This window comes from Ipomoea triloba, chromosome 13 (genome assembly GCF_003576645.1).
Source record: "Ipomoea triloba cultivar NCNSP0323 chromosome 13, ASM357664v1".
Classification (NCBI taxonomy): Eukaryota; Viridiplantae; Streptophyta; class Magnoliopsida; order Solanales; family Convolvulaceae; genus Ipomoea; species Ipomoea triloba.
This window is the reverse complement of record NC_044928.1, coordinates 5,967,722-5,981,037: the sequence shown is the minus strand read 5'-3', so window position 1 is coordinate 5,981,037 and position 13,316 is coordinate 5,967,722. Positions and strand designations below refer to the sequence as shown.

Genomic DNA, 13,316 nt, shown 5'->3' with positions numbered 1-13,316 from the left:
AGTTATTTAGACACAAAAAAACAAATGATATTTGCTATTTTGTTACATGTTTAGACTTTAGATTTGGATGATGTGAATATGTATTGTTTGGAAAATTAGAAAATGTTAAAAATTGGGATTCTTAATCTAAACCAAACTAATACTGAATCCAAACTAAACTTTTTCAAACCGAATTGAACTATAATATTAAACCAAATGATATCATTTTTTTTAATACCAAAATATCAAAAGTGAAAAAAAAAAAACCCGAATTCCGAAATGCCCACCCCTCCCCAAATTTGTACAACTATTTTAGATTATTTTCTATTTTATAATCCTTTTAATGTAATTTCTAAATATATAAATTTTATATATTAATACAAAATTAAATATTTAAAAAATTGGATTGAAAATAACTTTAATCAAATCTAGGTGAAATAAATTAAATGGAATGGGAGTACAATTTTGATGAACATACCTTCTCCATGCAAGGTATATGCTGCATATATGGAGAAATGAATGGCTTTTTGACAAGCCTGATATCACCAGAAAAACACAGTATAACTAAAGAAAAAAAAAAAAAAAGAAGGAATTCATATGAGTAAACAAAAATAGGCATACTGGTGAACAAAATTTAGATGATTTAGAAGATGAAGATTGCAACATGGAGTCTGCCTAATCAAAAACATTGAAATACAATATCCCTTGTGTGATTTAAACATTGAACAGAAAATAAAAGCATGGAAGCTCAAATACTGAAAAGAAATTATCTCTTCCCACCGCCTCCTCCAAGTTTAGGACCCTTGCCAGCAGGGCCTTTGGGCATGTTACCCTTAGTAGCTGTCTTTGCTTTGGCCATCACTTCTGCTTTCTTTGCCTTCTTTTCATCCTTGGTTTTCTTGATTCTCTCCTTGATTTCACTGTAAGGATTGAAAGAAACAAAACACAAAATCTGAGAATTGGCGGTGACAAACCTTTACATATAAGGGAACATGAATATAGAGTTTAACATGCATACCGCAAGGCAGCTTCACGAGCAGCATCACGAACTTCTGGCTTTTCAGATCTTTTCTTCTGGATGACTTCCAGTGTGGCACCGACAATAGACCTTGAGTAGGGCTTCTTGGTGGTTCGGCGCCTCTTCTTTGCGGCTTCAGCAGCAATATCCTGTGTGTTATGAAAAAGAACGATTCAGTAAGGGCAAAAAATATTTTCAAAAAAAAAAAAATGATCAAAGCAAGGATGGTTAGAAATGATGATCACCTTCTTATGTTGTTTACGGTAGACTGCTGTCCAGGTAAGTTTTGATGGCTTCAGGCGGTTGTGGAAGTATCTTTTGCATTTTGAGTTGGCAAAAAGGAAAACCTACAATGGCAGGATGAAACAAATAGTGATTTAATTAATAATTACCACCAGCCTAAAATAAGGTGATCCATTGAATCACTTTAATAATCAGCAACAAATAGTCATAACAGTTACCTGAGAATCAGCCCGAACAAATCTGATGCCCTTCCCAGGATAGATTTTAGCACCACTGAAGCGGCAAAGCTCAGTCCTGATAAAACATTAGATAGGTCGCAGATGATTCATTTAACAAAACATCTCATTAATTAAACAACTCATGTTTAGGTGCAAAACGGAGGTAGCTAAAAAGTTAGGGGCAGCAATGATGAACCCAAACACAATTTCAAACAAAGACAAAGACACCAAAAGTGCAGATAAAAGTCATTCAAACAGTTTGCACAATATTTGTAAAGGTGCACCATGGGTTCAGCTCTTAATTCCTTGGATCTGTAAGTGCAAATTCAGGGAGATGTTATCATATCGCACGTGAGACCTGCTAACAAACTACACCACGGGGTTCCACTCTACGATGACAGAACGCAGGGGCTCAGCTTCTAATAAATACAAAGCAAGTTTGCAGAATATAATATATTCAATTAAAGGTTTTCCTTTACAAATTAATTACTCTGTAGTTTATTCCTAGTAGTAAACTCAGCTGCATTGCATAGCATTCTTCTTTTCTTTTTCCAGCAATTGGGTGTCCATACCCTGAGTCAATTTCAAGGGTGTATACTAAGCATCCCCCAATTACTTGGGAGGTTATGGTCTCCAGAAACAGACCTAACGAAACCCTAAATTCCAAGCTTCTTTCAACCATTACGCTATCCTTCATTTTGACTAAAGCATAAAATATTTCAATACAGCACAGCAGCAGGCAATCAGGCATTATACAAGGCACAAACTTTCTTCATGCTAAGAAATTTCCTGTTTCCTAAACCGAATAATGTTTTTTTTCCTTTACTGTAAGAAAGGATGCATTTGATGTTTGTGAAGCAATTACAAAGAGGGATAGTTTTATTACAAACATTTTTCAGAAAATGCGATTCAGAGAGAGAGAGAATCATACTTGAGAACCATGGTTGATTTTGCTGCTCCGCTGCCGCTGTTGACGATTCCGCCGCTCCCTCTATCCTCTCTGCGGGCTTATTCAAAACCCTAGATTAGCTCACCAATTTAACAGCCTTGCATTACGGTGTCGTCTGTTCTTGTCTGTCTTTCGGGCCTTAGTCCAAGTTGGGCTTTGCGGCCTTCGGCAAATGCCCAAACTTTTTTGTGCCATAATGTTATTAGGAGTATTATTTACCTGAGGACTCAATACCTTTTAATTTATTAGTCTTTCAACTTTCAAATTTAATCACTCATAGTTCTTCAACTTTCAAATTAATCACTCATGATTCTTTAATTTTTAAATTTTTAACCAGTTCTAGTCTTAATTTTGCCCTTACTTAAACTAACTGAAGGATCATGACTGGTTAAATTTCAAAATTGAAAAAATGTGAGTGATTAAATTGAAACTTTATGATTAAACGTGACAATATTACTATACCAGGAAGACCCTATTAATAATATAAAATTCTCTAGCACGGTACTCCTAATATTTAAAAAATAAAAGGGTAATGTTTAATCAATTGTGCAAGTTCTTGAATATAGATTTTAAGGAAAATTACACTTTTCATCCCTAAGTTAAAAGATAATTGTAAAATTCGTCTTTAAATGTTGGTCGTGCTCATTATTCACCCATAAGCTATCATTGGTGTGCTTTTATTAATCTTTTGTGCTCACTTTTCATCTATAAACTATACTAAAGTTGTAAATTTCGTCCATGATATTTTGTTAGTAAAAGGGACGAAAAATGCAATGTTAATCATAACTTAAGGACAAAAAGTGAGCATAATTAATAATTAGGGTCAAATTCTATAATTATCATATAATTTAAGGACGAAAAGTATAATTTTCTCTTTTAAAAAAAACAATTAATAGTAATTGACAATATAATAATATTTTAATAATGATTGGCTGCTTAAAGTGATTGAGCTTTAACTTATGAGAGGTTGAGAGTTCATCTGAAGAACATTCAGTTAGCTAAGAGTAGGGATGGCAATTTCAATCCGCCCCGCGGATATCCACCCGTATGGGGTCGGGTTTTTTTCGGTGATAGTGGGTGGTGGGTCGGGTGTGGGTCTTAAAAATGTAAATCCGCAGTGGATCGGGTTGGATTCGGGTTTTATGTACAAAACCTGCCTAGCGACCCACCCGACCCACCATGTGTGCATACATATATATAATAGTAAAATAAGTGGTACTAGTATATAGTTAATTATAAAAGTTTCAATAACTTTGGGTAACTTTTTACGATTTTTATATCTAAACTACTAAATTTATTTTTAAAAATTAACAATTTAGTTATTATATTATAATATTTCTATTATTTTATATTTTAGACATTTAGTATAACTAATGAATTTTGTTGTTTAATTATGTGTAAGTAATTTTGATATTATTTTTTGAAAAAATAATAAATTGATAAGTGGTGGATACCTTTAGTGGGCACCCGCACAGGTGGAGTTGGGGATAGATTTTAAAAAAGTTCACTCGATGTGGGTTGAGGGTGGGGTGGGTGGAGAAAATAAAAGGTGAGTCGGGTGATGGATGTAGCCCTCTCCGACCAATTGTCATCCCTAGCTAAGAGGGGTGAAGCATATAGAATTGGTCCAAGTTCCACTTCAAGGCCTAACCCAATGTAGTTGTTAGAAGGCGTTTCTAGAAAGACCCTAGATATTCATAATTGACTAGCCACCAAGCTATTCATTAATTCATATGTTTATACAATTGAAGACATATATCATAGAGAATATTTGTTATGGGTGTCACTTCCTCGCCTTATTTATTTATTTTCCTTAATTATTTAGTGCTAATTCACCTTCATACTGTTAAAAATAAAAAGTAAATTTCAATAACATTTAATGTATAGTAGCAATAAGTTAATTAAAAAAAAAAAAAAAACTTAGGGTAGTTTGGAATCAGAATCGTAATTGGAATCAAATACTGGTAATTTTTTTTGAAAGGTAAAACTCAAACTTTATTAAATCAAATTCTCAATACAGGAAGAAACCCAAATAGAACCAAATACGGGTAATTGTAATGAGTTAAAAAAAAAAAACTCTTTATTTAGTATTAAATAACAATTAGAATCAAAATAAATAATTAATTAATTAAAATAAAAAAAATAAATATATAATCCCCCCCCCCCCCCCCCACACACATATACAGGTTTAGTTGCAAATGTGAACTTGTGTACCATTATGCATTGTTGATCTTGTTCGATCTTGTCGTTTATAATGATTTTGACATGGTAAATATACATCACTGCACAAATGCACCGAATACACCACTCCCAGATCTTGATCGTCCAATCTCACATCTCAAAGGAGTGTGTGTGTGTGTTAAAATTTCATATTGAAACACGAAAGATGACACCTTTTTTTTGTCCTTTTTTTTATTCTATTGTTCAAAAATATGATAGAGAAAAGGTAATAAATCTTATGATTATTAATCGACTTGAATCCATACGTAAAATAGTAAAAGAGAAAATATCATTTTTAGTCTCTCGACTATAATACATGTATCAATTTTGGTCATTGACTATTAAGATTTTCAAATTAAGTGTTTGACTATTCAATTTGTATCACATTTGGTACTTGACTATTAACATTTTCAAATTAGGAACATGACTATTCAATTTGTATCACATTTAGTCCTATCGTTAAATCTTTCGGCAAAGTCACTGGTGACCGGTTAATCTATTTAATTTTTATTTTAATAATTATTTTAATAATTTTTAAATTAAAAAACTTAAAAATTTTAAAAAATTTAAAAATAAAATAAATAAAATTAAAATTAAAAAAAAAAACCAGCAATCCCCTTCCACGCTCCTCCTTCATCTCCGGCAGAGACGAAGGAGGAGTCAGGTGGCCAGCGTTTCGGTGGAAACGAAGGAGGGTGGGGGGGGTTGTTGGTTTAAATTTTTTAATTTAAAAATTATTCTGTATTAAAATAAATTTTAAAATAAAAAATTAAATTAATTAGCCGGTCACAGATGGCTTGTTCGAAAATTTGGCAAGAAAATTTAACGGTAGGACCAAATGTGATACAAATTGAATGGTCATGCACCCAGCACCTAAGTTTAAAATGTTAATAGTCAAGTACTAGTTGATACAAATTAAATAGTCATGCATCTAATTTAAAAAATTTAATAATCAATGATCAAAATTGATATATGTATTATAGTATAAATGATATTTTCTCAATAGTAAAATTAGATAAACAAACATGTAACGAGTATCAAATATGATAGTAGGATACATAAGTCACATTCCAAATGCCACCTTAATTGATTTAAATGTAATATTAATCACAAGAATAGTGTTAGTTTTTTTTTTTTTTTTTTTTTTTTTTTTTTTTTTAAATAAGAAAAGTGTTTGGTGCTTTGTTTCACCAAATTAATATTTTGTCTGAAAAAAGATATCCACTTAAGCACCCTTTCATGGCAAAATGATAACATCAAAATATTTGGTGAAACTTTTTATAAAACTTTTGATCTATCTAAAAAGGTCATAATCACATTTATACCTAGTACTAGTATGCAAAAAGCTATGGACTTTGCATGTGAGCACCAGAATTGAACATAAACAGAGAGGCAATTGGCCTATTGTTAAATGCCAAAAGACACAGACAAAGATGAGCAGCATTTCTTCAAGATGGGAGCACAAGTGCAGCAGAGGCCAAAGCTTCACTGATTCACATAACAGTACAATACTCTCGTGCAACTATGTTGCCTGATAATCTAAGTTGGCCAATTTAGAAAGGTTGCATGTCCTGGCACATACATGAGTTTCTAATTACTACTAAGAAATGCTAGAAATAGAATGCACGACACCTCTAGAAGGGTTGTCCGTCATTATATAACTGTATCTAGCTGCACTGCAATGGTGTTTTTCATGCTGCCTTTGCAGTCTCCCGAGCCAATGCAAGTTTCGCTAGCAGACCGCATAGCTGAAGATACGATCCCACTCCATCGCAGATCCTCATATGTGCAAATCCAGTTTCCTGCAGCCCCATTACAAAGGATATTAATGGTGCTAAGTAGAATACGATGGATAGCAGATTATTAGTTTATCTATGAAATGCAAACCTTCATGAATTCCAATTTCAGGTATTCTGCCATATCATAGTTCTTTATAATCCGGAAAAGGGTTGTAATAATGTCAGTGGGAGAATAGCCCAGGTCATATAGTGCCTTTAAACCCACACAAGCATCATCAAATTTCCCTTCAAGTACATTGCGTACCATATTCTTCACATGAAGGGGATGGGGTTGGTCACATACCTGCCATTCTTCCAGAATAGTAATTCTTAGAAATTATGAAATGATGGTCTGGACCAAGAATAAGTGAAAAATATTGTATGTATAATGAATTCCGATAGAATTACATGAAGAATTACAATACTAACAGGTATTTATACTAAATTAGGGCACACGATATTGAAACTATATATCTTTCCATTTAAGATTTCTGGACTACTAGGAAAGTAAGGCAATCAAGTAAGTCCTTAATACCCCCAACACTTCTATAACTCGACTCTTCAGAATAAGCAACTGTCCTAATCTCAAATTTAGAGATATTTCTAAGTATTCTAGCAATAGAAAACAAATGAAAAGTGCAAAAGAAAATAATAATAATAATAATACTGAAAAGCTAGAATAAGTGTACTTGGAATTCTAATTGCTATTGTTGACGTGTCTGAGTCTAACCTTGAAAACATTTTCTTGGTTGATGAACCCAAATCCACTGTATGTTGCTTGCAGGTTATTTAAAGCCTGTCTCATGTCTCCATCAGCAGTAAATATGATTGCCTCAAGACCTTCTGGTACATAAGGAACCTGCAAAACTTGAAACAACCTTGAACAACATATTTCTATCCCTTTTCACAATATAGCTATTCTCAACCGTACTCAAGAAGTCATGCACATCATAATAAGGCATGAGACCAAATTCCAATGGAAACACAATTTAAATGTAGCTTATGAAAATGATGTACCTTTTCTGCAGCAACCACTACCATAAGTCGTCCAAGGATCTCTTGATCAGATAATCTGCCAAACCGGACTAGGGCACATCTACTCTGGATAGGCTCAATGATTTTAGAAGAAGTGTTGCAGGCAAGACCAAAGCGAGTAGAGTTAGAATATATTTCCATCGTCCTCCTTAAGGCTTGTTGAGCTCCAGTTGTCATGCTAAGAGGTATTCAAAATGACAATAAATTTTCATCACCACATATAAACAAGAGGATGACTATCAAGACAGAAAGAAAATCAACAAACAGTCAGTTGATAGATGAGAAGCTCAATGTTCCCAATTGCCCATAAGAATGAATCAAGTTGATGAAAATCATACAAAAGCACATAAGTTTCCAGGCATCTAGAACCAATAATCACTAACCTGTCAGCTTCATCCAAAATTATAATCTTATGGCGGCCAGGGGGAAGCGTGACTTTCTTCTGAGCAAACATCTTAATCTTGTTTCTGACAACATCAATCCCCCTGGACAAGTAACATAAAAAGTGATTAACATGTTACTGTCACTGCCTCAGAAATAACCATACCCATAGAGAGAAATTGAGCTAAAAACTATAATTATCTTACCTATCATCTGATGCATTTAGCTCCAGAACTGCTTCCTTCAAATTTGGCCCCAGAAGTTCATGAGCAAGAGCAAGTATACTGGTAGTTTTACCAGTGCCAGGAGGACCCTGAAGAACATTTACCAATAATGAGTAAGAAAGATGAAATAAACTAAACCAACAGACTGAACCCGCCGAATCAATTTGTGAGCAATTTCTTTCTTCTTTCACCATATATGTAAGAATTGAAATTTGCTTCTTTTGCATAATCCTGGTTAAACTATTTTCAACGAACTTCCAAAAATCCAAAAGACACTATGATAGTGCACTCAAGCCAAGTCAAAAGGCTTAACCCATGAGAAGAGGTTTGGCCCTAACTTAAATATCACTCTAAAATCTATTCAGGAGCTGATGGTGGATAGTATCCTAAATGAAAACCGATTTTGGGAACTTTAAGTCTTTAACAAGATACTTCTAGTTGGAGACAATTTTTATGACCTATCTACTCAATTTATCATTGCACTTGAAGAGCTGAGTTCTAAATCAGGTTCGACTATAAATACAAGGAGTAAAAGCCCACTTCTTTCCACAATTCCACCATCACGTTATGAGTTCAAATCCTCGGGTAAGCAGGCAATTGAAAACTTCACCAAAAGAAAAACGAAAAACCATAAAATTTACACCTTAGCATTTAGCAATCTATGGTAGGTACTCTCGTTTTTTAGACTCTGAACCAAAACACAAATCAAAGAAACTGAGAGCATGCATAAATGAAAGTAGCGTAACATGGAGGTCCATGTCTATCGCATCATTGCTTACAGCTAAAATGAGATTGGGCATGTTTCCGTCACGGGCGATGACTTGGAGCCTGGCGACGGCGTCTTCGTTGCCGACGATGTCGGCCACCTTGCTGGGCCTGTACTTCTCGACCCATGGGATGTCAGGGCCTGATGCAACAGAAGAAGATGACGCCATGGATCGTTGGATTGAAAGAATGGCTGTTATGCGATCCCTAGAGCTTTGAAGCAAAAACCCTCCCCAAATTCTTCAATTTGGAGGGAAACAACGAAGCTTATAGTTAGACTTTGTAGCGTGAAAACTTTATAATTACTTCTAGGGAAAAAGAGTCAAATAGGTAGGGGCAATTAGGGGTGGAGCCAAAGACAAGACTGGAGTGGCTTTGGCTCGTGGGGATTGATTTTGTGTGTTTTGCTCCTGGGGCTTCGCCCTTCCTCATTTCAGAAAAAAAAAAAAATTAGGGGTGGAACCAAAAAATTCGAGTTGGGGGTCATTGTAATAGATAAAATTTACAATCTTAGTCAACATTATAATTAATCATACTATATTATTATATATACCGTACATTATTGAGATTATTATTGATAATGATTTCTAATTATACTGCGTAATAAAATATGAAATACATAATTATATGAATACGATCGACCCGAGTGATCATTACTTTATAGTTTTTTCACATAACACAAAATATAATAATAACAACAACAACAACAACATTTATTTCTATATAGATTGTCAATTTTTATCAAATAAAAAGTTTTGTCAATTATTTTGTCACCAAATAATTTTCATAATTAATTAATATTCATTTTACTGATTAACTAAATATTTCAAAATTTGAGAGATAAAGACGAAAACCAAGATCACAAATTAAATAATCAATATCAATTTTTGTCAATTTCAAAACTAATCATTTAAACTAGCAAATGAACGTCTTCAAAGTGTAAATAAATAATTAAAACACACAATAAATAACTAATTAATTAATCAACATAACTAATAAAACTAAAACATATATCTCAAATTTGGAGATTTTTTAAATTAAAATAGATACTTAATAGCAAAGCTCAAGCTCGTTAAGAAGTGTGATGCTCGAGCTCGAGCTCGAAAGCAGGCTCAATTTGAGCTAAATTTATATAGGAGTAAAATCCTTTTTTTGATCCTAGACTTATTGTGCATTGGACACATTTAGTCCGAATTTATTAATTTGACCACATTTTACCCTAACTTTGTGAAAAGTGGACAATTTTAGTCCAAAGTTACAATCACCGTGAAAGTGGACAATTTTAGTCCAAAGTTACAATCACCGTTTGTCAGCCGTGAAATTGAAGGGCAATTCCGTCTTTTCAAGTCCAGATCTTAATTTACACCTGTTTCTTGGTCTCCACAGTCAAAGATGAGTAACAGAGCAACGAAGAAAGCTTTAGTCTTGAAGATTCAGTCTTGAACAAGTCTGGATACAATGTGGCAAATCCGACGATCGACGATGAAGCCCAGCCTCAAGGCCGACGACGAAGCTAGCAGTCGACGTCGCCGCCTCCCGCCCTCCCCTACGAATCTGCGAAGAAGCAGACAGACGACGACGACGCTGCCTCCTTCCCTCACCTGCGAATCTGCAAATCTGGGTATGCCTTCTTCATTGAGTAAATTGACTGATTCTACATTGTGAAGGCTTGAAATCGGAGTACGGACTGAGTGAGTGAGTGACTGACGAGGCCTTGACACGCATTGTGTTCTATCGTTGATAACAAATTGATGCATTCAGTTGATTATTCTGCTTCTTCGTAAAATTTATATTTGCGGATAAATTGCTGATGAGATTGGAAGAGTAAGTGCATTCAAGAATGAATATCTTCTTTCTTGCTTCATTCTCATTTTAGGGGATTATCCAACTGTTTTGGGGGTGATGTGTCTGGAACATTTGTGGCAGTGCTAGGTGGGCATGTCCACATTTAAGGTTTTTTAAATTAATCTTCAAACATTTTGGGTTTTTACAATAAAGATTTGGTTTTTATTGAAGAATTTTAATTTTTGTGTTGGAGCTTAAGCTGGAAATCTTAGTTTACACTATTGTGTTTTGGTGGATTTTTGTAATATATTGCTGCAGGGTGAATCTTCTTATTTACTCCAGATTTTGCTTGCTCTTGTTTTTACTTTGTTAATGCAATATCCATATTTAAGTTAATTGATTGTCTAAACAAGTTACACTTTTTTTTTCTTACTGAAATTCTGTAGTGTAGATGTGGATTTTATGACGGGGGTTAATTCTACTTGTCTTTCAAATTATGAATTTCTTGATCTGATGGATTATATTGCCTGTTTCATAACAGGTTACTTCTGTAAAGGAATTGAGTGGACAGAGTTGTCAGAATTGTGGAGATGAGATTGAAATTACACTTGATGGGGAGCCATTTGTTGCTTGCAATGAATGTGCATTCCTTGTTTGTCGACCCTGTTATGAGTATGAAAGGAGGGAAGGCAATCAAGCTTGTCCTCAGTGCAAAACTAGGTACAAGCGCTTAAAAGGTAATTCCTCTTGCCTTTACACTTTTAGCCATTATTATGTTTGATTTTAGTATGGAAGCTTGTGGTATGAATGAAGACATCATGTGATAGACAATCCGCTCTATTTTAGGGAGTCCTAGAGTTGAAGGAGATGAAGAAGAGGATGATTTTGATGATCTTGACCATGAGTTTGATTATAATAGCAGTGTAAGAAGAGATCATCACCGCGTTGCTGAGGCAGCACTAGCTGCTCGCCTTAATGTTGGTTATGGTGGTAACGGTTCTGACCTGGGATCATGACACCATTGGAAGCAAGGGTTGTGGTGGGATCTGTTGAATAAAATTTAACGTATGCAACCTAGGAAATTAGGAAGTGCGTTTAACGTCAAAATGGGGCTGATGATGAAAAGCACGGTCAAAATGGGGCTAATGAAGAAAGACCACGGGAAAGGACAAAAATGCCCTTCAATTTCACGGTGATTTAACGCCAATTTAGACGGTGGACTAAAATTGTCCACCTTTAACAAAGTCAGGGTAAAATGTGGTCAAATTAATAAATCCGGACTAAATATGTCCAATGCACAATAAGTCTAGGACAAAAAAAGGATTTTAGGTACACCGAAGGAATAGCAAAACCTCAAACTCAAATTTGAGCAAAATTCATATATCATTAAATGAATCAGACCATCAAAACCTCAAAATTCATCCCCTTCATACACACTCACAGTCTTATACGTAAAAAACAATAGCTACTGCCTATCATAATTTAGTAAAACAAATTTCTCAAAAGTTCCATCTGCCGCCTACCTTCACCATCTCACATAGCTACTGCTAACTGATACACCATACACATAAAATACACATATAACTGCACACAAGCTTGAAGCCTTGAAGTAATCCAGCAAAACAGTAGAAAAGTAGAAAACTATGTAGAAACTAGAAAATAAGAATGGAGGAAGTGAGGAACACTTACCGTCTCTGGTGGAGGCTGGTTCGGCGCAGGCGGTGGGCGAAGGCCGAATGCGGAGGGGAGGCAGAGGGTAAGCGCGGTGGTCTGTGGGGCGTGGGCGAAGCCGCAGAGGCAGAGGAACCACAATCATGCTACTCAATCACATGGTCTTTGGCCATTAATTTATTTGATTGTTTAAAGAAATTTTGATTAATTTAAAAATCTAATGCGCCATGAAAAATACTTCAGTTCATTTAATTTAAAGAATTCATTCAAAAAAATTTAAAGAATAATTTTTGTTACTTCTGAATAATTACTTGCAAATATACTTTTTGGGCAATTTTTATTTGAAAGGGTGATGTGATTGCAATTAATGATGTATTTATTAGTGAGAGAGGTTGGTAAAATTATATTACATTATAAATTTATAGAGAGATATCTATAAAACATCCACCTATTTTATAGATATTTGCAACAGATTGTATATGCATTGTTCATTTATTAAATTTTATTTGTTATGATATAATTATAATTTTATTTTTAAATATTATTTTTTTCCTTTCAAAAAAATAATATAAATTATTTAAAATTTTCATTGAAATAAAATGTATTACTCAATATAAAATTTAGCCTAAAAATTAAATTAACAAATTATCCCGTGACAATCTCATGACATGAGACGGGTATGTGGTATTTTTTATTTTTTTTGTCAAAAAATAGCACTTTTTCATATAAATGACACTTTTTAAATAAAATTTAATTTTTCATGCATCTACACAAACTGATCAGGTAACACTTTTTCATTAAAGGATAAAAATACAAATGTACTAGTAAACCATAGTAAAGGACTATATTAGGCATTAACACTTTAAATAAAGAGTACTAGAATTTGATACCAATGCTATAGTTATTGATAATTGCAGCAGGTAGGTAATGGAATTAGCCTTAGCTAAATATTTTTAGCTCTCTCAATCAGATATTCCCATCTAGTGCTATCTTCACTATATCTACCTTTTCTTGAAGAGATGCATTTGACTCGAGCAAATTTAATAATTG

At 34.0% G+C, this 13,316-nt stretch overlaps 3 protein-coding genes across 5 annotated transcripts; 1 reads left to right on the top strand and 2 right to left on the bottom strand.

Annotated features, from left to right (window-relative positions):
• Nucleotides 1-597: 597 nt before the first annotated feature.
• On the bottom strand, nt 598-2,538 carry LOC116001614 (60S ribosomal protein L24-like). Its single transcript, XM_031241503.1, has 5 exons — nt 2,390-2,538; nt 1,459-1,534; nt 1,243-1,344; nt 998-1,146; nt 598-899 (listed from the first exon to the last, which is right to left on the bottom strand). Exons 1-5 carry the CDS (start codon nt 2,398-2,400, stop codon nt 746-748), a joined length of 492 nt encoding a protein of 163 aa, XP_031097363.1. The 5' UTR covers nt 2,401-2,538; the 3' UTR covers nt 598-745.
• Nucleotides 2,539-5,989: 3,451 nt separating this feature from the next.
• Nucleotides 5,990-9,095, bottom strand: LOC116001632 (replication factor C subunit 2). The gene is made up of 7 exons (XM_031241524.1): nt 8,825-9,095; nt 8,028-8,134; nt 7,824-7,925; nt 7,423-7,618; nt 7,136-7,264; nt 6,515-6,709; nt 5,990-6,429 (listed from the first exon to the last, which is right to left on the bottom strand). The coding sequence occupies exons 1-7, from the start codon at nt 8,978-8,980 to the stop codon at nt 6,319-6,321; spliced, it is 996 nt and encodes a 331-aa protein (XP_031097384.1). The 5' UTR covers nt 8,981-9,095; the 3' UTR covers nt 5,990-6,318.
• A 1,123-nt stretch (nt 9,096-10,218) lies between these two features.
• On the top strand, nt 10,219-12,511 carry LOC116003156 (cellulose synthase A catalytic subunit 6 [UDP-forming]-like). 3 transcript variants are annotated; one of them, XR_004094628.1, is made up of 3 exons: nt 10,219-10,431; nt 11,137-11,332; nt 11,442-12,511. XR_004094628.1 is itself a non-coding variant. In XM_031243322.1 (3 exons), the coding sequence occupies exons 1-3, from the start codon at nt 10,749-10,751 to the stop codon at nt 11,609-11,611; spliced, it is 381 nt and encodes a 126-aa protein (XP_031099182.1). In that variant the 5' UTR covers nt 10,708-10,748; the 3' UTR covers nt 11,612-12,511. The 3 variants fall into 3 exon arrangements, 1 of the variants encoding a protein (XP_031099182.1); XR_004094629.1 differs by lacking the exon at nt 10,219-10,431 and adding an exon at nt 10,515-10,634; XM_031243322.1 differs by lacking the exon at nt 10,219-10,431 and adding an exon at nt 10,708-10,763.
• The last annotated feature ends 805 nt before the right edge of the window (nt 12,512-13,316 follow it).

What these genes read in the sequence shown, in the direction of transcription:
- LOC116001614 (XM_031241503.1), bottom strand. An exon ending in TTGTTCGGGCTGATTCTCAG is followed by an intron (nt 1,345 to 1,458) that starts GTAACTGTTATG and finishes CTGCCATTGTAG; the next exon opens with GTTTTCCTTTTTGCCAACTC. An exon ending in ACCGTAAACAACATAAGAAG is followed by an intron (nt 1,147 to 1,242) that starts GTGATCATCATT and finishes CATAACACACAG; the next exon opens with GATATTGCTGCTGAAGCCGC.
- LOC116003156 (XM_031243322.1), top strand. An exon ending in TAGGTACAAGCGCTTAAAAG is followed by an intron (nt 11,333 to 11,441) that starts GTAATTCCTCTT and finishes GCTCTATTTTAG; the next exon opens with GGAGTCCTAGAGTTGAAGGA.
- LOC116001632 (XM_031241524.1), bottom strand. Translation starts at nt 8,980, where the DNA reads ATGGCGTCATCTTCTTCTGTTGCATCAGGCCCTGACATCCCATGGGTC. An exon ending in TGCCCAATCTCATTTTAGCT is followed by an intron (nt 8,135 to 8,824) that starts GTAAGCAATGAT and finishes AATGTTCTTCAG; the next exon opens with GGTCCTCCTGGCACTGGTAA. An exon ending in TAGTGGTTGCTGCAGAAAAG is followed by an intron (nt 7,265 to 7,422) that starts GTACATCATTTT and finishes CAAGTTTTGCAG; the next exon opens with GTTCCTTATGTACCAGAAGG.